At 40.3% G+C, this 24,614-nt stretch overlaps 1 protein-coding gene across 2 annotated transcripts in view; it reads right to left on the minus strand.

Moving 5' to 3' along the window:
- The window catches only part of SLC29A1 (solute carrier family 29 member 1 (Augustine blood group)), a 524,950-nt gene that overhangs the window by 37,134 nt on the left and 463,202 nt on the right, over positions 1-24,614 (minus strand). For both annotated transcript variants that reach the window (XM_053712749.1, XM_053712750.1), the window contains 2 exons: positions 11,946-12,013; positions 9,121-9,229 (listed from right to left, as the gene is read on the minus strand). In XM_053712749.1, the coding sequence (XP_053568724.1) occupies positions 9,121-9,229; positions 11,946-12,013 (177 nt within the window). The remainder of the gene's footprint in view (positions 1-9,120; positions 9,230-11,945; positions 12,014-24,614) is intronic.

The raw sequence follows: 24,614 nt of genomic DNA on the forward strand, positions 1-24,614 counted from the left end.
ATGCAAGGAGGCATTTTATCTAAGATTTTTTACATCTGCATAAAATGTTATACTCTCAGACTAAGATTGCTGAGTGTTTAAATTGAGAAAGGTTAACTTAAAACTGTTCAGTTTACACTACAGCTGACTTAATTTTGAAATACATACCAACAAGCCTAAATCCTGCATTTAACCAGATCTAATGGTATGAGCACCACAGCTTATGGTTCCACCAAGACCATATACAGTACAGCATTTTCAAAATCCAGAGTACAGATGGGAACATTTGTACACTATATTTGAAGTGGTGCTCTTGGTTGGGGGAAATGGGGAAAAAACAAACAAACATATGTCAACCTTTTAAAAGTACTTTTCTTCATCTAGCCATCTACCCAGATCATTAATGTACAATTTTGAATTCACAGAATTATTATTGTTTACACATTTACTAATATGATTCTTTAAAAAGTGATCTCTTAATTTCTGCAATTTTTTTTATCATGCATGTCACACACTGTTGATTTAGGGGATGCAAGGTGCATAAATGTTTCCTCCTGTGAGTGTTTCTGTGGGTGTCTGTGTTTATGTCTTTGTGCTTTGGTTTGTGTCTGCATTTTTTTCTGTGGGTCTCTCTGTGAGGGTGGGTGTGTATGTCTTTGTGCATTTTCTGTGGATGTCTGTGAGGGTGTGTGCATATGTCTTTGAGCTTTTTCTCTGGATGTCCCTGCGAGGGTGTGTGCATGTTTGTCTTTGTGTATTTTCTCTAGATGCCTCTGTGAGGGTGGGTGTGTATGTCTTTGTTTTCTGTGGATGTCTCTGTGAGGGTGTGTGTATGTTTGTCTTTGTGTATTTTCTCTAGATGCCTCTGTGAGGGTGTGTGTGTGTGTGTATGTATGTATGTCTGTGTTTTCTGTGGATGTCTCTGTGTGGGTGTGTGTTTTCTGTGGGTGTCTCTGTGAGGGTGTGTGTATGTCTTTGTGTGTTTTCTGTGGATGTCTCTGTGAGGGTGTGTGTGTGTATGTATGTATGTCTGTGTTTTCTGTGGATGTCTCTGTGAGGGTGTGTGTGTGTGTGTGTATGTATGTATGTCTGTGTTTTCTGTGGATGTCTCTGTGTGGGTGTGTGTTTTCTGTGGGTGTCTCTGTGAGGGTGTGTGTATGTCTTTGTGTGTTTTCTGTGGATGTCTCTGTGAGGGTGTGTGTGTATGTATGTATGTCTGTGTTTTCTGTGGATGTCTCTGTGAGGGTGTGTGTTTTCTGTGGGTGTCTCTGTGAGGGTGTGTGTATGTCTTTGTGTGTTTTCTGTGGATGTCTCAGTGAGGTTGTGTGTATGTATGTCTTTCTGTGTTTTATGTGGTTGTCTCTCTGTGTGTGTATGTCTTTGTGTGTTTTATGTGGGTGTCTCTCTGTCTGTGTTTATGTCTTTGTGTGTTTTCTGAGGCTGTCTCTGTCGGTGTTTCCTTGGGTGTATGTGCAAGTTTAAGTTTGTGTGTGTGTCCATTGTCTGTTCCTTTTAAGGACATTTTGAGCTTACTACTGATTATTCACATCTTTCTACAGACTTTGAGACTAATGAGACCTTTTTACGGAAGTCAACAATCCACCATTTAACCTTTAAATTATTGTTTAGGCAGTTCAGGGCCCTTCCTTTCAGCCACTGCATGCTGTTGTCATCATTTAGTTGGCATCTTCCTTTACAAAAAGATAATCAGAACTCCATATTTTGTTTTCTAAATCTCCTTTTTTTACAAATCTGTAGTCTACCTTATTACTTGTCAGGTCAATGTAATCAAGTGCTGAGTGTCTGTTTGGGTGTCTGTGTCTGAGTGTGTTTGCGTGTTTCTTTGCGGGTCTGCTAGAGTGTCTATATGTGAATCCATATGTGTGAGTGTGTGTGTGTGTGTTTCAGTGTATGAGTGTGTCTGTGTGTCTGTATGTTACTACCTTTACATCATTTACAAGTTTAAATAGACACTTAAAAATAAAGTGCATATACGTTTTAGTCACTTGGTCAAAAATTGTATATGTCAAAGGGGGGCGGCCCTGGCTCCAGGTCCATGCTGGGCCCTACACTAATTAATTAGATAGTTTGTAATTTTTAGAGCAGTGTTAGGACTTTTATAATGTGTAGTTTAGTTTTCTTTAATTGGTAGTTAGTTTAATTTTAGTTTAATAATTATATTAGTTTAATTGTTATTTTAAACTTAATTTTTAGAATTTGACAGGCAAGTTTTAATTTAATTTAAGATAGGGAAATTGTAATTTTAATATAAAGTTAGTGGGGCGTTAGGTTTAGGGGTTCCTAGTTTAAATTAGTTTATTGCGATGTGGGGGGCTTTTGGTTTAGGGGTTAATAGTTTTATTTAGTATATTTTGTTGTGGGGGCCTTCAGTTTAGGGGTTTATAGGTTTATTATAGTGGCTTGCAGTTTAGGGCTTAATAACTTTAGTATAGCGGGGGCGATGTGGGCGGACGGAAGATTAGGGGTTAATAATATTTAAATAGTGTTTGCGATGCAGGAGGGTGGCGGTTTATAGGTTAATAACTTTAGTATAGTGGTGACGATGTTGGGGAGCGGCGAAATAGGGGTTAATACATTTTTTTAGTTGCTGCGATGTCGGGAGCAGCAGATTAGGGGTTAATAAATTTATTATAGTGTTTATGATGCAGGAAGGGCCTCGGTTTAGGGGTTAATAGGTAGTTTATGGGGGGTGTTTAGTGTACTTTGTAACACATTAGTTATGAGTTTTATCGTACAGATTTGTAGTGTAAAACTTATAACTACTGACTTTAGATGGCGTTACGGATCTTGTTGTTTTAGGCAGTAATGCTCACTTTTTAGCCATCCAGCAAAACTCGTAATACTGGCGCTATGGGAATCCCATGAAAAAACGGAATTTTTACGAGTGCGGTACTGACGTTGCGGTACAGGCTAAAAGGTGTGCGGTACAGCTATACCGACAACACTTGTAATAGCTGCGGTGCTGTTTAACGCTGAAAATGCCATATTTTCAGCGTTACGAGCCACAACGCAAAACTCGTAATCTAGGTGTTTGTTTTTTATATCCCTTTTATGTTCTTTAATTCTTTCTTTTAACTCTCTGTAGGTTTTTCATACATAATAACAGGGGCAACTACAGTAAACCAAATATACCACTCCTTCACTTGTACATGTTATGTGTCCCTGAACGTACCATTTCTTTCCATGTTTATCAATAAATTTATCGCCCGTTGCCATATTGGTACACACTGAACATTTGGCACTTTTGTATTGGCCTAACCAATTGTTTCCTTTGTTGGATGAGAAGTGTCTTTAAGATTCGGTGCTTTTCTTGCTGTCATTTGTGAGACACCTCCTACAAATTTGGCTATTGAGGTATCCAAGGTTAGTACATGCCCATGTCTTAAAAGAATTGTTCTAATTTTTGCCCAGCTATCATTGTAAGTACTAATGAACCTTATTGGTTCTCTCTGTTCATTTTTAGTTTTTTTGTGTATATCTTACTTTATTATAGGCCTTTTTTAGACAATTCTGGGAATACCCTCTTTCCTTAAATCTCTGTTTTAAGTCACCGACTTCTGATTTAAAGGTCTCAAGTTTAGTACAATTGTGTTAATGTCTGAGGTATTGTCCTTGTGGTATATTTTGGAGCAAATGGGTGGGATGGTGACTGTCCGCTCTTAATAAAGTGTTTCCTGCTGTTTGTTTTCTATAGGTTGCAGCCACTATTGATTGGTTTTCATTTGTGAATATTAGGTCCAGAAAGCTCATTTCAGTTTTACTATGTGTATACATAAACTTTATATTGATTCTTATTTAAAGACTTCATAAATTGAATCAACTGTTCTTCTGTGCCTTCCCATAGCATCAATGCATCATCTATGAAACATATCCATAATCCTATCTGGTCTTTATATAATCCATCCCAAATATATTCATTTTCCCAGTACCCTAGGTACAGATATGCATACGTGGGGGCGCAACAAGTACCCATGGCTGTACCTAGGACTTGCTCATAATTCTTTTGATTAAAGACAAAATAGTTATGTCTTAACACGAAATTCAGAAGGGAAATGACAAAATTAGTATGTTCGTCATATTGGTGGCCTCTTTGTTCCAAAACATGTTTGCAAGTCTCTACTCCTCTGTTATGCGGAATAGATGAATATAGCCCTTCTACATCTATTGCTACTAAAATTGTATTTCTTTTTTAAGACACGATGAGTCCACGGATCATCTTAATTACTAATGGGATATTCACCTCCTGGTCAGCAGGAGGCGGCAAAGAGCACCACAGCAGAGCTGTTAAATAGCTCCTCCCTTCCCTCCCACTCCAGTCATTCTCTTTGCCTGTGTTAGTGATAGGAAGTGGCAAAGTGAGGTGTTAGTTTTAGATTCTTCAATCAAGAGTTTATTATTTTTAAAGTAGTACAAGATTGTGCTGCTTTGTTCTAAGGTGTAGCTGTAGTCCATATCAATCTCTTCAGTAGGGCAGTGGTGTCTTTAGAGCAATAGGAACTTGTGGGACATAATTCTCACTACGCCTCCCATGTATTGCTGCCCTGTATGCCTTAGTCTGAGGTAAAAGCTTTACTCAGCATGCCTTTTTTCCACAGGTCGATGGGAGGGAGAGGACCTCTTAAGCCTGTAAGCTGCCTAGCTGTCAGGCAGAAGTTAAGGTAAGTGCTACTTTTTTATTTCTGGGGGGACCCAGGAAAGAGCTAGCACACCATTTTTTATACTCAGAATAAAGTGTTATAATACAAATGACTCTCCTGGTTAGGAGAGATAAGGGACAGCGGACCTTTTTGCTGGTGGTTGTTCACTTATAACAGGTCTTTTTCAAAAATAGAATATTACCACAATTGCGAAGAAATAAGCATTCATAGACCGAGCTAAATCAACACTGTGTATTTATTGTCACATCGAAAAAACAAAGGTTCCACCACTCCACACACAACAGCTGTTGTGGAACCTTTGTTTTTCGATGTGACAATAAATACACAGTGTTGATTTAGCTCGGTCTATGAATGCTTATTTCTTCGCAATTGTGGTAATATTGGATTCTTTTTTGGTGTGTGAGATACACCGCGGAGATCTTTTAAGCTACTAGTTCTGTACTGGATAACGGCTGTCTGGTGAGAAGGAGGAGTGCCTGAACACTTTCTAACATCCCGCATAGTGGGGCCGGATAACCGTGAGTAACATGGGTTGATGTTTTTACCATTGCACAAAGTCAGTTCGAGACCACCAATATATTCTCATGTTATTTACCTGTGATACAACATAATATACTGGAATACTGAAAGTTTTGGAGGTTACCTGAACGTATATTTACCTATAAAGGAGAAATATAATACCCAATAATGTATGTGTAAAACTCACTCAGCTGAATATATACACAGTTAACACTCTATATGTACCCGGATATTAGAGTGTTACAAGTAAGAACTTTGCAACAATTTGATTCCTGTAGATAACTAGGTTGTGGCAACAATACATGCGAGACTATAAACCGATTTGAAAGAAAAAAATAACAGTTTGTTTTGGTTGCACACAGCTGAAAGTGATTACATGTCTTATGGCTCAAATACACAGTTTTTGCAACAGTGTGTCTTTTTTTCAAAAATACAAAGACGTTAAAACTTTCATTTTTTGTACACGCCCACAATGGGCGGAGCTTCCGACTCGCGCCATTTCACTCTGCGCATCAGTCTGGAAGTCAGGCAGTAAAGAGGACATTTCCTGAGAGGCAGTGTAGAAGCGCATGGTCTGTGAAATTGAGCATGCATTTCTAACATCGGTTAGGGAGACTTTTCTGTGACGCTGCAGCGCTCCGGACCGTGTGGTGTTTGCGCTATTTCAACTCTCTAGCTCCGTTATTGCTGGGCAGGTAGGAGCAACTCAGCACAGCTTATGAGGTGCAGAGGTGTTTTTGTGATGTTTCTAAGATAATTTATGACTGATAATTATCGTTTAAAATGGCACAGTAAAATAGTTGTCTCTTTGAATTTAAAGAGACAGTAAAGTTTTTTTGACATATTTTTTTTTGCATAAAAAGACCAATTGTGAACAGATATGGACCAAGGGGCCTTGCAGGATGTTTCTTGCTCCTTGTGTCTGGAAGCTAATGTGGAACCACCAATTCCTTTTTGTCCCACATGTATTCAGAGGACTTTAAGTCTCAGGAACAATATTTTTTCTGAGCAAAATTTTTCTAAGGCTGATGTTACCCCAGAATCTATTGACAATTGTCAAGTTATGCCGCAGCTTTCTCCCCAAACGCCATCAGTGGCTCAGTGTATGGAAATGATCGGGTTGATGGCGGCGGCAATGGACATCATCCCGTTTGCTCGGTTTCATCTCAGACCTTTACATTTATGCATGCTCAGGCTAAGGAATGGAGATTATACCAATTTGTCTCCTGGAATACTTCTGGAGTAGGAGACAAGGGATTCTCTTCAATGGTGGTTGTCTCTGGATCATCTCTCCAAGGGAACCTGCTTCCGCAGTCTATCCTGGGTGATCGTGACAACAGACGCCAGTCTTCAGGGATGGAGTATGGGGGCTCCCTAAAGAGTATGGAGTATGGGGGCTCCCTAAAGGCTCAGGGAGTTTGGACTCAGTCTGAGTCTGTTCTTCCTATAAACGTTCTGGAGCTGAGAGCAATCTTCAACGCTCTTCTGGCCTGGCCGCAGTTAGCCTTGGTCTAGATCATCAGATTCCAGTCGGACAACATAACTTCAGTAGCTTACATCAATCATCAGGGAGGAACGAGAAGTTCCTTAGCGATGACAGAGGTAGCCAAAATAATTCAGTGGGTGGAGGCCCATTCTTGCTGCCTGTTGGCAATCCACATCCCAGGGGTGGAGAACTGGGAGGCGGATTTCCTGAGCAGGCAGACTTTTCATCCGGGAGAGTGGGAACTTCATCCGGAAGTGTTCTCCAGTCTGATTCTCAAGTGGGGTCAGCCGGAATTAGATCTCATGGCATCTTGACAGAATGCCAAGCTCCCGAGATACGGTTCGAGGTCCAGGGACCCCCAGGCAGAAATGATAGATGCTCTGGCGGTTTCTTGGACCTTCAGTCTAGCATACCTATTCCCTCTGTTTGCGCTTCTTCCTTGAGTCATTGCTCGAATCAAGTGGGAGAGGGCGTCTGTGGAAATCTGATGGAAATGTCATCTCTGCCACCTTGGAGACTTCCGTTGCGGAAGGACCTTCTATTACAGGGTCCCTTCCTTCACCCAAATCTAGTTTCTCTGAAGCTGACTGCTTGGAGATTGAACGCTTAATTTTATCCAAGCGGGGTTTTTCTGAATCGGTCATTGAGACCATGATACAGGCTTGTAAACCTGTAACGAGAAAGATTTACCATAAAATTTGGCGTAAATATCTTTTTTGGTGTGAATACAAGGGCTATTCCTGGAGTAGAATTAGAATTCCTAGAATCTTGTTCTTTCTTCAAGAGGGTTTAGAGAAAGGTTTGTCAACAAGTTCTTTAAAGGGTCAAATATCTGCCTTATCTATTTTGCTACACAAGCGTCTGGCAGATGTTCTAGATGTACAATCCTATTGTCAGGCCTTGGTCAGGATCAGACCTGTGTCCAAGCCTGTTACTCTTATCCTCTTATCATATATATATATAATTTAACCTCTGGCTGCCAGTAGCATAAATATATATTACTTTACCTCTGGCTGCGAGGTGCATACATATATAATTTTACCTCTGGCTGCCAGTAACATATATATATATACCAAAATTCATTAAAATTATGGGGGGAGATAAAAAACTGAAATTAAAATCCTCCATGTCTCAAAATTAAATCAATCAAAATATTTGCATAGGAAATAAGCACATCTAGGCAAGTATCCCCGCTTGCTTTCCCCCAGAAATAACTCATATACATTGTTACCAATGCACAAGAAAATTCTGGGTAAGATATGCAAATTAGATATGCAAATTCTCAGTTTTTTTGCTTCAAAATACTGTTTTAACACAGCTATCCTTTTAACAGGATTATTGCAGCAAACCAGAAATCACTCACTAGACATAATTTTAATGAATTTTGGTTTAACCATGAAAATAGCTTTACCAATTCAGCAACCAGAAATCTATCTCCTACTGATGAGTTCCAAAAAGAATGAAACAGGCTGTCTAGGAGTGATTTCTGGTTTGCTGTAATAATTCTGTCAAAAGTGATGATGCTCTCTAGGAAACTGAAGCTGACAGTTTTCAGTTTTAATTTAAATTGATAAAATACAAAGTGCAATCTAGTTTGTAAAAGATACACATAAATATACAAAGTATTTGTAAAGTTTTATTAAAGTTTTACAGAAACTGTAAAGCATAATCAGAGTTAGTAAAATCACAATCCTAAATACACTGCTGCATACAAAATAAAATACTTCATAGAAAGTGGAAAGTTTAAATGTAATAAAACTTAATCTGAAGTGTAAAGTGATATAAAATACAAAGTAGAACTGTCATATCATGCAGTGCTTTAGTTTACTGATCTTGTCTCACCTTCACATACAGAAATGCAGGGAACACCCCTTGGAGAAATCTGCCTTTTGAATATTTTCACTAGGAATCTCGCAGTGCTGGTTTTGAATACCAGGTCCACAGTATTTACATTTCTTACAATTTAAAGGGACACTAAACCATTTTTTTTTCTTTCATGATTCAGATAGAGCATGTAATTTAAAACAACTTTCTAATTTACTGCTATTACCAATTTCTCTTCATTCTCTTTATATCTTTATTTGATAAGGCAGGAATGTAAGCTAAGGAGCCGGCCCATTATTGGTTCAGAAATCAGGGTAGCGCTTGCTGATTGGTGGCTACCCAGGGAGCCAATTAGAAAGTTGCTTAAAATTGCATGCTCTATCTGAATCAGGAAATAAAAAAATGTGGGTTTAGTATCCCATTAACTAAAGAAAGATTGCATCCTGCATCAGCATGTTAGAATGTGATCGCTTGATCAGGGCAGAAACATATTTATATCCCTCCATATCCGGCCATAACCAAGGAGATAAGATAAATATTATATGTATTACAAATTCATATATCTGCTCCACAGTTTGTTCAATCCAGGTCCTGTTCACACAATAAACTTGTCTCATTCTCTGTAATACTCACCCCAGGCAGAGTCCCCAGCTATGGTGGATTTCACATCGGCTGTTACAGAAGGGAAGATACCAATGGTGACCGTGAACACGAAGCAGACAGACAACGCCAGGACCCACATCTAAACAGAGGAAAACGTCATTTAGTTCTTCTGCTACCAGTTGCTATGTAATGACTGATAACAGATCCGGGTATACAGGAGAGCATGAATCCTTGGGTTAAACCCGCACAGGCATTACTGGCATTCTAGTGGGGTCTGAGAGAGGCAGGGGTGTTGCTAGTCCTGTTATCAATGTTACATAATCCTGCACTATGCAGAACATTAACCTAGCAGTACCAATAAGGAAATAAAGATTTAAACCCCCCAAAAGTTTACTTACCTTATGTTCATCATTGTCCTGTATAACGGGTTCACTGTCTAATCACAGTGCGCACAAGCTAAAACTAAATGTAGCTTGCTCCAGTGCTGGGTGAAGCTGTCAGCGCTACATTTAGTTCAATGGTGCGATCGGCCTCACTGTGATTAGTGCAGAGTTATGTAGCATTAATAACAATGTTGACTGTCCCTTTAAGCAACACTATTTACTTTAATATCACTTGTTGCTTTCATGTGAAAAGCAACAAGTTCTAAACCTCGCTTGGTCCTCCAAGAAATGCTCTTTCAGTCTAGCCAGTTTTGCAAAACTCCTGCAAGGCAAAATGTTATAAAAAAGTGGTCTGCCCCTCACTGTACAGAAGAGTGTGCCTTCCATAGGATCGTATGGCGCTTGCCCTGACCTTTACAGCACAAGCCAAGAAAACTATTTGGTTTTGGTGTTTGTAGGATCATCAACCACTGAAGTCTCACTTAAAGCGACATTCTAACGCAAATATGATAAGCTCCAATTGGTACAATATGGTACCAGTACAATATGCATCACTAAAATATGGCACCAGTACAATATGGCACCAAAACAATAGGCTACCAGTACAATATGGCACCATTACAATATAGCACCTGTACAATATGGCACCAGTATAATATGGCACCAGTACAATATAGCACCAAAACAATAGGCTACCAGTACAATATGGCACCAGTACAATATGGCACCAGTACAATATAGCACCATTACAATATAGCACCTGTACAATATAGCATCAGTACAATATGGCACCAGTATAATATGGCACCAGTACAATATGCATCACTAAAATATGGCACCAGTACAATATGGCACCAAAACAATAGGCTACCAGTACAATATGGCACCAGTACAATATGCATCACTAAAATATGGCACCAGTACAATATGCATCACTAAAATATGGCACCAGTACAATATGGCACCAAAACAATATGGCACCATTACAATATAGCACCTGTACAATATAGCATCAGTACAATATGGCACCAGTATAATATGGCACCAAAACAATAGGCTACCAGTAAAATATGGCACCAGTACAATATGGCACCAAAACAATAGGCTACCAGTACAATATGGCACCAGTACAATATGGCACCATTACAATATAGCACCTGTACAATATAGCATCAGTACAATATGGCACCAGTATAATATGGCATCAAAACAATAGGCTACCAGTACAATATGGCACCAGTACAATATGGCACCAAAACAATAGGCTACCAGTACAATATGGCACCAGTACAATATGGCACCATTACAATATAGCACCTGTACAATATAGCATCAGTACAATATGGCACCAGTATAATATGGCACCAGTACAATAGGGCACCAGTACAATAAGGTACTATTATAATATGGCACCTGTACAATATAGCACCAATATAATAAGATACTAGTACAATATGGCATCAGTACAATATGGCACCAGTACAATATGGCACCAGTACAATATAGCACCTGTACAATATAGCATCAGTAAAATATGGTAACAGTATAATATGGCACCAGTACAATATGGCACCATTACAATATAGCACCTGTACAATATAACATCAGTACAATATGGAAACAGTATAATATGGCACCAGTACAATATGGCACCAGTATAATATAGCACCTGTACAATATAACATCAGTACAATATGGTAACAGTATAATATGGCACCAGTACAATATGGCACCAGTACAATATAGCACCAGTACAATACAGCACCAGTAAAATATGGCACAAATATAAAATGGCATATGTACAATAAGGCACCAGTATAATATGGCACAAATATAATATGGCACCAATATAATATGGAATGAGTACAATAAGGTACCAGTACAATATAGCACCAGTACAATACAGCACCAGTAAAATACGGCACCAGTACAATATGGCACAAATATAATATGGCACCAGTATAATATGGCATGAGTACAATAAGGCACCAGTATAATATGGCACAAATATAATATGGCATGAGTACAATAGGGTACCAGTACAATATAGCACCAGTACAATACAGCACCAGTAAAATATGGCACAAATATAATATGGCACCAGTATAATATGGCATGAGTACAATAAGGCACCAGTATAATATGGCACAAATATAATATGGCATGAGTACAATAGGGTACCAGTACAATACGGCACCAGTACAATATGGCACAAATATAATATGGCACCAGTATAATATGGCACCAGTATAATATGGCATGAGTACAATAGGGCACCAGTATAATATGGCACAAATATAATATGGCATGAGTACAATAGGGTACCAGTACAATATAGCACCAGTACAATACAGCACCAGTAAAATATGGCACAAATATAAAATGGCATATGTACAATAAAGAACCAGTATAGCATAGGGACACATATATTGTGAGTTAGTCTGTCTGGGCCATACTTAGGGGAACACTTACCTTTTTTAGTATTGCTATCACAGACGGTTTCTTCCGGGGATGGCTTGCTGATTCGACGGTATTCTGACCTGCGAGATACATGGAGTTATATGTAGCTGCTGACAAACATGCCGGCTTACACTTGCCTAGGGGATCAGCCATACTAGACACGACACAAAACATAAATTATGCTTACCAACTAATTTCCTTTCCTTCTGTATGAGGAGAGTCCACGGCTTCATTCATTACTTGTGGGAATACAGAACCTGGCCACTAGGAGGAGGCAAAGACACCACAGCCAAACGCTTAAATACCTCCCCCACTCCCTCATCCCCCAGTCATTCTGCAAAGGGAACAAGGAACAATAGGAGAAACATCAGGCTATAAAATGTGCCAGAAGAATAACAAAAATGTAGGTCCGCCCAACGGAGAAAAATGGGCGGGGGCCATGGACTCTCCTCATACAGAAGGAAAGGAAATTATCTGGTAAGCATAATTTATATTTTCCTTCTTAATATGAGGAGAGTCCACGGCTTCATTCATATACCCTAGCTTTAGAGGACATTGAATGAAAACGGGAGGGTAAAAGAGAGGCGGACCCTATTCTGAGGGCACCACAGCCTGCAAAACCTTTCTCCCAAAAGGAGGACCAGGTAGTCGCCCTACAAATCTGCTCCATAGACGCCTAAGCGAATAATGCTCCTCAACCAAAAAGATAAGGAAGTGGAAGAGGCCTTCTGCCCTCTATGCTTCCCAGAATAGAGAACAAACAAGGACGAAGTCTGTCTAAAATCCCTCATTGCTTGAAGATAGAATTTCAAAGGCCGAACCACATCCAAATTATGAAGTAACCGTTCCTTCGAAGAAGGATTAGGACACAAGGAAGGAACCACAATCTCCTGATTGATGTTGTGATCAGACACAACCTTAGGGAGAAAACCCAACCCAGTACGAAGAACAGCCTTATCAGTATGAAAAACTAGGTAAGGAGGCTCACATTGCAAGGCCGCCATCTCAGAGACTCTGAGTGCCGAAGCAATAGACAGTAGAAAAAGAACCTTCCAAGACAGTAATTTAATGTCAACCGAATGCATGGGCTCAAACGGAGCACTCTGCAAAACTTTAAGAACTAGATTTAGGGGCCTAGTTATCAAGCCGTCAACCTCAAATACGCTGCGTATTCCGCAGCGTATTTGTGGCGAGGCTGATACGCCTTAGTTATCAAAGGCTCGAGACAGGCAAAAGTAGAATTTTGTGACGTAAGCTTCGATCCGCCGGACTCAGTCCGACACAGATCGATTCTTACGTCACTCCAGATGTTCCGCACACAAGTGCGGCACATTCTCACTACTTTTGCTAGCTATCAAAAAACTAGCAGGTACGCTCGGCACTTTTACGGCCCAGCGTACCTGGTTTTCAATCCGCCACCCCTGGAGGCGGCGGATCCCATAGGAATCAATGGGAGTCTGACCATAGCGAAAGTACAAGTTCGCTGCTGACAGACATCCCATTGATTTCTATGGGAGCTGTCTACACCTAACACCCTAACATGTACCCCGAGTCTAAACACCCCTAATCTGACCCCCCCTACACCGCCGCAACTAAATAAAGTTATTACCCCCTAAACCGCCGCTCCCGGAGCCCACCGCAAGCTACTCTATACATATTAACCCCTAAACCGCCGCTCCCGGAGCCCACCGCAACTATAATAAATGTATTAACCCCTAACCCGCCGCTCCCTGAACCCGCCGCAACCTATATTAAATGTATTAACCCCTATCCTGCCCCCCCTACACCGTCGCCACCTATAATACATTTATTAACCCCTAATCTGCCCCCCCTACACCGTCGCCACCTATAATAAATTTATTAACCCCTATCCTGCCCCCCACTACGCCGCCGCCACTGTAATAAAATGATTAACCCCTAAACCTAACCCTAACCCTAACGCCCCCTAACTTAAATATTAATTAAATAAATCTAAATAAATTAACTCTTATTAACTAAATGAATCCTATTTAAAACTAAATACTTACCTTTAAAATAAACCCTAATATAGCTACAATATAAATAATAATTATATTCTAGCTATCTTAGGATTTATTTTTATTTTACAGGTACCTTTCAATTTATTTTAACCATGTACAATAACTATTAAATAGTTATTAACTATTTAATAGCTTACCTAGCTAAAATAAAGAGAAATGTACCTGTGAAATAAATCCTAACCTAAGTTACAATTACACCTAACACTACACTATACTTTAATAAATTATTCCTATTTAAAAATAAATACTTACCTGTAAAATAAACCCTAAGATAGCTACAATGTAATTAATACTTATATTATAGCTATTTTTGGATTTATATTTATTTTACAGGTAACTTTGTATTTATTTTAGCTAGTTAGAATAGTTATTAAATAGTTATTAACTATTTAATAACTACCTAGCTAAAAGAAATACAAAATTACCTGTAAAATAATTCCTAACTTAAGTTACAATTAAACCTAATACTACACTATCATTAAATTAACTAAATAAACTACCTACAAAGAACTACAATGAAATACAATTACATAAACTAACTAAAGTACAAAAAATAAAAAAAGCTAAGTTACAAAAAATAAAAAATTACGTTACAAACATGTTAAAAATATTACAACAATTTTAAGCTACTTACACCTAATCTAAGCCCCCTAATAAAATAACAAACCCCCCCAAAATAAAAAAAATCCCTACCCTATTCTAAATTACATAAATTTCAATGCTCTTTTACCTTACCAGCCCTTAAAAGGGCCATTTGTGGGGGCATGCCCCAAAAAGTTCAGCTCTTTTGCCTGTAAAATAAAAATACAACCCCCCCCCCAACATTAAAACCCACCACCCACATACCCCTAATCTAACCCAAACCCCCCTTACAAAAACCTAACACTAATCCCCTGAAGATCATCCTACCTTGAGTCGTCTTCACTCAGCCGAGCCACCGATGGAACTGAAGAGGGCATCCGGAACGGAAGAAGTTAATCCTCCAAGCGGCGCTGAAGAAATCTTCCATCCGATGAAGTCATCATCCAGGCGGCGCTGAAGAAGTCTTCGATCCGGCCGATGTCATCTTCAAAGAGGCGCTGAAGAGGTCTTCTATCCGGGCGAAGTCATCTTCCAAGCCGGGTCTTGAATCTTCCTTCCGCCGACGCGGAACCACCTTCTTCACCGACGGACTACGACGAATGACGGCTCCTTTAAGGGACGTCATCCAAGATGGCGTCCCCTCAATTCCGATTGGCTGATAGGATTCTATCAGCCAATCGGAATTAAGGTAGGAAAATCTGATTGGCTGATGGAATCAGCCAATTAGATTCAAGTTCAATCCGATTGGCTGATCCAATCAGCCAATCAGATTGAGCTCGCATTCTATTGGCTGTTCCGATCAGCCAATAGAATGCGAGCTCAATCTGATTGGCTGATTGGATCAGCCAATCGGATTGAACTTGAATCTGATTGGCTGATTCCATCAGCCAATCAGATTTTCCTACCTTAATTCCGATTGGCTGATAGAATCCTATCAGCCAATCGGAATTGAGGGGACGCCATCTTGGATGACGTCCCTTAAAGGAGCCGTCATTCGTCGTAGTCCGTCGGTGAAGAAGGTGGTTCCGCGTCGGCGGAAGGAAGATTCAAGACCCGGCTTGGAAGATGACTTCGCCCGGATAGAAGACCTCTTCAGCGCCTCTTTGAAGATGACATCGGCCGGATCGAAGACTTCTTCAGCGCCGCCTGGATGATGACTTCATCGGATGGAAGATTTCTTCAGCGCCGCTTGGAGGATTAACTTCTTCCGTTCCGGATGCCCTCTTCAGTTCCATCGGTGGCTCGGCTGAGTGAAGACGACTCAAGGTAGGATGATCTTCAGGGGATTAGTGTTAGGTTTTTGTAAGGGGGGTTTGGGTTAGATTAGGGGTATGTGGGTGGTGGGTTTTAATGTTGGGGGGGGGGGGTTGTATTTTTATTTTACAGGCAAAAGAGCTGAACTTTTTGGGGCATGCCCCCACAAATGGCCCTTTTAAGGGCTGGTAAGGTAAAAGAGCATTGAAATTTATGTAATTTAGAATAGGGTAGGGATTTTTTTTATTTTGGGGGGGTTTGTTATTTTATTAGGGGGCTTAGATTAGGTGTAAGTAGCTTAAAATTGTTGTAATATTTTTAACATGTTTGTAACTTAATTTTTTATTTTTTGTAACTTAGCTTTTTTTATTTTTTGTACTTTAGTTAGTTTATGTAATTGTATTTCATTGTAGTTCTTTGTAGGTAGTTTATTTAGTTAATTTAATGATAGTGTAGTATTAGGTTTAATTGTAACTTAAGTTAGGAATTATTTTACAGGTAATTTTGTATTTCTTTTAGCTAGGTAGTTATTAAATAGTTAATAACTATTTAATAACTATTCTAACTAGCTAAAATAAATACAAAGTTACCTGTAAAATAAATATAAATCCAAAAATAGCTATAATATAAGTATTAATTACATTGTAGCTATCTTAGGGTTTATTTTACAGGTAAGTATTTATTTTTAAATAGGAATAATTTATTAAAGTATAGTGTAGTGTTAGGTGTAATTGTAACTTAGGTTAGGATTTATTTCACAGGTACATTTCTCTTTATTTTAGCTAGGTAAGCTATTAAATAGTTAATAACTATTTAATAGTTATTGTACATGGTTAAAATAAATTGAAAGGTACCTGTAAAATAAAAATAAATCCTAAGATAGCTAGAATATAATTATTATTTATATTGTAGCTATATTAGGGTTTATTTTAAAGGTAAGTATTTAGTTTTAAATAGGATTCATTTAGTTAATAAGAGTTAATTTATTTAGATTTATTTAATTAATATTTAAGTTAGGGGGGCGTTATGGTTAGGGTTAGACTTAGGTTTAGGGGTTAATCATTTTATTACAGTGGCGGCGGCGTAGTGGGGGGCAGGATAGGGGTTAATAAATTTATTATAGGTTGCGGCGGGTTCATGGAGCGGCGGTTTAGGGGTTAAACTATTTATTTAGTTGCGGAGAGGTGCGGGATCAGCAGGATAGGGGTTAATAATTTTATAATAGAGGGCGACGGTATAGGGGGGGCAGGATAGGGGTTACTAGGTATAATGTAGGTGGCAGCGGTGTCCGGGAGCGGCGGTTTAGGGGTTAATACATTTATAAGAGTTGCGGCAGGGTCTAGGAGCGGCGGTTTAGGGGTTAGTAACTTTATTTAGTTGCGGGGGGCTCCGGGGGCGCCGGTATAGGGGGCAGAACAGTGCAGTTTAGTGTGAGTGCTTAGTGACAGGCTAGCAATAAAGCTGGGAAAAAGCCGAAGGGCAGCGAGATCGGATGAGTGATAACTCTCACAGTCCGCTGCTCATCGCCCCGCGGCTTTTTGACAGCTTTATTTGATAACTTAGGCGAACGTATTCAAGGTCCGCGGCGGCGAAGGTAGGCGAGTTTAGGCGGACGTATTGGGCCGGCGAAGCCAGAAAAGTAGACGGCTTGATAACTACCCCCCATTAGCTCCAAGGAGGAGCGGGAGGTCTAAACACAGGCCTGATTCTAGACAGAACCTGAACAAAAGACTGTACATCAGGAAGCTCAGTGTGCCTCTTGTACAATAACACAGATGGAGCCGAAATCTGTCCCTTTAAGGAACTAGTGGCAAGTCCCTTCTCCAAACTATCCTGGAGAAAGGAAAGAATCCTGGATACCCTGACCTTATGCCAGGGGAATCCACACTCTTCCCACCAGAATAAGTAGGTCCTCCACACCTTATGATAGATGCGATGGGTGACCGGCTTTCTAGCTTGAATGAGAGTATCAATCACTTTCTCAGAAAAGCCTCTCTTGGCTAGGACTAAGCATTCAATCTCCATGCAGTCAGCCTCAGAGAATCTAGATTCTGATGAACAAAAGGACCCTGTTCCAGCTGATCTCTGTGACAAGGTAACTTCCACGGAGGAGATGAAGACATCCCCACCAGATCCGCGAACCAAATCCTTGGTGGCCACAATGGAGCAATTAGAATAGCCGAAGCTTGCTCCTGCTTGATGCGGGCCACTACACGAGGGAGAAGTGGTAACGGTGAAAAAATGTAAACTATGCTGAACCTCTAAAGCACTGCTAATGCATCTATCAGTTCTGCCTGAGGATCCCTGGACCGCGACCCATATCTGGGTAGCTTGGTATTGAGTCGGGACGCCATGAGATCTATCTCCGGCGCCCCCCATCTGATGCAAATCTCCACAAACAACTCGGGATGGAGATACCATTCCCCCGGATGAAACGATTATCTGCTGAGACAATCCACTTTCCAGTTGTCCACACCTGGAATGTTGATCACCAACTGCGAGCAGTTGTGGGCTTCCGCCCATTCCAGAATCCGAGATACTTCCTTCATTGCTAGGGAGCTCCTCGTTCCCCCCTGATGGTTGATGTAAGCCACCAAGGTTATGTTGTCTGATTGGAATCTGATAAACTGGGACAAACCCAGATGAGGCCAAGCCTTCAGAGCATTGAAGATTGCTCGAAGTTCCAAAATGTTGATCGGGAGGAGAGATTCCTCTCGAGTCCACAGGCCCTGTGCCTTCCTGGCACTCCAAACAGCTCCCCATCCTGATAGACTTCGGTCTGTAGTCACAATCTCCCAGGATGGTCTCAAAAAAGATGTCCCTTGGGACAGGTGATCTGGACAGAGCCACCAAGAGAACGATTCTCTTGACTGGCTGTCCAGAGAAATCTGTTGTGACAGATCCGAGTAATCGCTGTTCCACTGACTTAGCATGCACAGCTGAAGAGGTCTGAGATGGAATCTGGGGAATGGGATGATGTCTATGCTGGACACCATGAGCCCAATTACCTCCATACACCGGGCCACAGAGGGCCTTAAGGAGGTCTGTAGGGCAAGACAATTGGAAGTAATTTTGCAACGTCTCTGGTCTGTAAGAAATATCCTCATGGATATGGAATCTATTACCGTATCCAGGAATTCCACCCTGGTACTGGGAACCAGAGAACTCTTTTCTAAGTTTATGTTCCATCCATGAGATTGAAGAAGAATTAGAAGAGCTCTTGAATGGTCCTCTGCCAGCCGACAGGATGGAGCCTGAACCAGGATGTCGTCCAAGTATGGCGCTACTGCTATACCTCTGGTTCTCGCCACCAGAGCCCCTAGAACCTTCGTAAAGACTCTTGGGACAGTAGCTAGACCAAATGGAAGTGCAACAAACTGGAAATGCTGGTCCAGAAACGGGAATCTTAAGAACTTGAAGTAATCCTTGTGTATTGGCACATGAAGGTAAGCATCCTTCAAGTCTACCGTAGTCATGAACTGTCCCTCTTGAAGGGCAGAATGGACTTTATCGTCTCCATTTTGAACAATGGGACTGACAGGAATTTGTTTAAGCACTTTAGGTCCAGAATTGAGCAATACGTACCCTCCTTCTGTGGGACCACAAAAAGGTTTGAGTAGTACCCCAGACCTTTCTCTGCTAGAGGTACCAGCATATTAATTTCCAGGGAGGAGAGATCCCTCACGCACCCTAGAAAAACTTCTTGTTTTCCTGGCCTTCAAGGCAGGTTTGATAAGAGAAATCTGCCCCTGGGTGGATGAGATTTGAAACCTATCCTGTAATCCTGAGCGATGACCTCCAGAACCCAAGGGTCTTGCACGTCCCCAAGCCAAGCCTCCACAAAGAGAGATAGTCTGCCCCCAACACAATCCAGCGACGGATCGGGGGCCGCCCCTTCATGCCGATTTTGTTTTGGAGGGCTTCTTGTTCTGCTTGGATTTATTTCAAGACTGAGATGGTTTCCAAGTTCCCTTGGACTGTTCAGGGTTCGCAGTGGGCTGCTGGCGTTGGGATTTATCCGAACGAAAGGTACGAAAATTAGGACCCTGTCCTTTAGGTTTATTTTTCTTATCCTGCGGTAGAAAGGCATCTTTGCCCCCAGTGACCGTGGATATGATTGAGTCCAGGCCTGAATCTTCCTGTAAGGTAAATCTCTACTTTACCTGTTTTGAATTATGCAATACCAGTGTTGTAGCTCTGATGAAAACTTAACCCAAACATAAATAATGTTTGGGTTAACAGAACAGAGCGAGTTTAATTAGAGTATACATGGATCAACTACAAAATTGAGCTAGAAATATGCTTAAAGCTCAGTAAGTATCAAATATAACAGCTTAGTATGTGCCTGCTGTTTGATATGTAAAGAGTTAATCTTCCTGCATGTTCAAAATCAACACAGCTGAATAGTTGTTAAGTTCAAGTAAAAATATCCACAGTCAGCATTTGCAATGAGTAATAGTTATTAAGTGCAAGTAATAGTATCCACAGTCAGCAATTGTATTGTTTATAATACTGTTACTTAATATCAGGTATGAGTAAAAAGAGATGATTGCAGGTGAAGATCTGTCCTTTAACTTGACACAAACAGGCACAAAATGAATGTTCTTTTGCACAGGCAAACTTGCAGCTTCTTGGGAGACTGGAACACTGATAGTGGAATCAGCAGACAGCAAGGAGACAGCTACCTTGGTAAAACTGAAGTGAGCAGCTGAAGGTGATCCTGAGTAAAAAAACGGAACTTGCAGGTAGTGAATGACAGGAACTTGAGACAAGCTGAGTTTTGCTTGCAAAAATAATAAGTCAAAGTAATAATGCAGAAAGAGTTAAATTCCTGACAACAAAAGTAAAGAGCTTTCCTTTCACTGAGAAGTCTAAAGACAGGAAATGACTTCACTATTCAGGCAATGTGCTAGGGAAACCCCTGATGATTTATAGCAGGGAAAAGTGGGAGGAGGAAAAGTGGATAGTTCTTAAAGGTGTATTACACTTCCCCCTAAATGGAAGGGAAAGTAATCTAGATTTTGATGTCATGTCCGCAGACCAAGACTTCAGCCTGAGTGCTCTACGGACTAGAACAGAAAAACCTGATGTCTTGGCATTCAGGCGAATGAGCTGCATATTTGCATCACAGATAAAAGAATTAGCTACCCTCAAGGGTAGTAAACATCTTGTTTTTCTTAGATATAAGTACTTTATCAAGGCATGTGGAACATAACTGAGCAGGCCGGTATACTGTACCCTCCTCACAATAAAACCAGGTATTAGATTTAGGTAAAGAGGGAGTACCCTCTAACGTATCAGAGTCCTCCGTAGCTTGCGCTTTTAAGATGGACTATAGAAAAAGATAAATGGCACCATTATACCCCTAAGGGCTGGGGCACTCACCACCTCCTAGGCCACACAGAGAAACCGCTTTGTCTCCTGTAAACCGCATGGTCAGGAAACAGGAAATCAATGAGATCACAACCGGTCACGTGCTGTGCCATGCAGGACCACCCCTGCTCCTGGAAGAATCGCCCCAAACCTAACTGGACACGCAGCTATCCAAACCAAAAGTAAAACCTGAATGTTCCAACATCTGCCTGAGCCTCATCTCACACATGTCGCAGCATAAAACATAATAATAATATACAAAGGGGTATACCTCAGTACAACCCAATGATAATTCAGGCTATTCCAAAATACAACTCTCCCATATAGTTGTAAAAAAGATATACTACAAACAAGCAGAAAAAATATGGAACAGTGCTATTTCAGCAAGAAAAATCAATCAGAAAGAAGAAAGAGTATTAAAGCACTATGTTTTACCGTAATAGTTTTTTATTAAACACAATCTAAACATATGTTAATAAGTGACCGGTCACTATAAAATATCCTTAATAAGTAAAAAAATTCCTTAATGTGTAAAATAATAAAAGTATAAATATATGTATATTGGCTGTAAATGGTACTGCAACCTAGAAGCCACCTACTACTTTAAAAAATGCTTACTCTCTTATGCATCTCAAAAAATCAGTTTAACACTGGGGTCTAAAAAAGTCTAAAATGTCACTAAGTTGTAATATCGAATCCTGTTGTTACAGTTCAAACTTGTCTGATATATCGTATAAAATCAGCAGACCCGGCAGCTCTCTTTAATAACCTGCTTCTCAGGCCTCCCACTCTTAGAGGTGAGGGAAAAACTCACACCTAGATTTCGAGTTTTGTGTTAGGAGGGGTGCGGTGCTAACGAGCAGTTTATGCTCACCGCTCACTTGTAGACAACTCTGGTATTATGGGTTTTTACAAACCCAGTGTTATCCGCAAAAAATGTGAGCGAAGAGCAAAATTTAGCTCCACATCTCACCTCAATACCAGTGCTGCTTGCGTTAGCGGTGAGCTGGCTGAACGTGCTCGTGCACGATTTCCCCATAGGAATCAATGGGGGAGAGCCGGCTGAAAAAAAAACCCTAACACCTGCAAAAAAGCAGCGTTCAGCTTCTAAAAAAGGCGAAAGATTTATTCGATCTGAAGAGAAACCAGAGTATGCGTTCAGCTTCTAACGCAGCCCCATTGATTCCTATGGGGAAATACATTTTATGTCTACACCTAACACCCTAACATGAACCCCGAGTCTAAACACCCCTAATCTTACATTTATTAATCCCTAATCTGCCGTCCCCGACATCGCGGCCAGCTACATTATAATATTAACCCCTAATCTGCCGCTCCGGACACCGCCGCCACCTACATTATACTTATGAACACCTAATCTGCTGCCCCCAACATCGCCGAACCCTACGTTATATTTATTAACCCCTAATCTGCCGCCCCCAATGTCGCCGCAACCTAACTACATTTATTAACCCCTAATCTGCCTCCCCCAATGTCGCCACCACTATAATAAATATATTAACCCCTAAACCTAAGTCTAACCCTAACGCCCCCCTAACTTAAATATAATTTAAATAAATCTAAATAAAATTACTACAATTAACTAAATTATTCATATTTAAAACTAAATACTTACCTATAAAATAAACCCTAAGCTAGCTACAATATAACTAATAATTACATTGTATCTAGCTTAGGGTATATTTTTATTTTACAGGCAACTTTGTATTTATTTTAACTAGGTACAATAGTTATTAAATAGTTATTAACTATTTAATAACTACCTATCTAAAATAAAGACAAATTTACCTGTAAAATAAAACCTAACCTAAGTTACAATTACAACTAACACTACACTATAAATAAATAAATTAACTAAACTAAATACAATTAATTACAATTAAATAAAATTATCTAAAGTACGAAAAACACCAAACACTAACTTACAGAAAATAATAAACAAATTACAAGATTTTTAAACTAATTACACCTACTCTAATCCCCTAACAAAATAAAAAAGCCCCCCAAAATAAAAAAGCCCTACCCTACACTAAATTACAAATAGCCCTTAAAAGGGCCTTTTGCAGGGCATTGCCCCAAAGTAATCAGCTCTTTAACCTGTAAAATAAAAGTGCAAATACGACCCCAACATTAAAACCCACCACCCACACAACCAACCCTACTCTAAAACCCACCCAATCCCCCCTTAAAAAAAACCCAACACTAACCCCCTGAAGATCACCCTACCGTGAGATGTCTTCACCCAACCAGGCAGAAGTGGTCCTCCAGACGGGCAGAAGTCTTCATCCAAGCCGGGCAGAAGAGGTCCTCCAGACGGGCAGAAGCCTTTATCCAGACGGCATCTTCTATCTTCATCCATCCGGCGCGGAGCGGGTCCATCTTCAAGACATCCGACGCGGAGCATACTCTTCATCCGACGGCTAAGACTGAATGAAGGTTCCTTTAAATGACGTCATCCAAGATGGCAAGATGGCGTCCCTTCATTTCCGATTGGCTGAATTCTATCAGCCAATCGGAATTAAGGTAGAAAAATCCTATTGGCTGATGCAATCAGCCAATAGGATTGAGCTTGCATTGTATTGGCTGTTCCAATCAGCCAATAGAATGTGAGCTCAATCCTATTGGCTGATTGGATCAGTCAATAGGATTTTTTCTACCTTAATTCCGATTGGCTGATAGAATTCTATCAGCCAATCAGAATTGAAGGGATGCCATCTTGGATGACGTCATTTAAAGGAACCTTCATTCAGTCGTCGGACGAAGAAAGAAGAGGATGCTCCGCGTTGGATGTCTTGAAGAAGGACCCGCTCCGCGCCGGATGGATGAAGATAGAAAATGCCGTCTGGATGAAGACTTCTGCCCGACGGGTTGGGTGCAGACGTCTCACGGTAGGGTGATCTTCAGGGGGTTAGTGTTAGGTTTTTTTAAGGGGGATTGGGTGGGTTTTAGAGTAGGGTTGGTTGTGTGGGTGGTGGGTTTTAATGTTGGGGTCGTATTTGTACTTTTATTTTACAGGTTAAAGAGCTGATTACTTTGGGGCAATGCCCTGCAAAAGGCTCTTTTAAGGGCTATTTGTAATTTAGTGTAGGGTAGGGCTTTTTTATTTTGGGGGGCTTTTTTATTTTGTTAGGGGATTAGAGTAGGTGTAATTAGTTTCAAAATCTTGTAATTTGTTTATTATTTTCTGTAATTTAGTGTTTGGTGTTTTTCGTGGTGGGTTTTAATGTTGGGGGGTATTTGTATTTTTTTTCAGGTAAAAGAGCTGATTACTTTGGGACAATGCCCCGCAAAAGGCCCTTTTAAAGGCTATTTTTAATTTAGTGTAGGGTAGGGCTTTTTTTATTTTGGGGGGCTTTTTTATTTTTTTAAGGGGATTAGAGTAGGTGTAATTAGTTTAAAAATCTATTATTTT

Source organism: Bombina bombina, chromosome 4, assembly GCF_027579735.1.
Source record: "Bombina bombina isolate aBomBom1 chromosome 4, aBomBom1.pri, whole genome shotgun sequence".
In the NCBI taxonomy this organism is placed as follows: domain Eukaryota; kingdom Metazoa; phylum Chordata; class Amphibia; order Anura; family Bombinatoridae; genus Bombina; species Bombina bombina.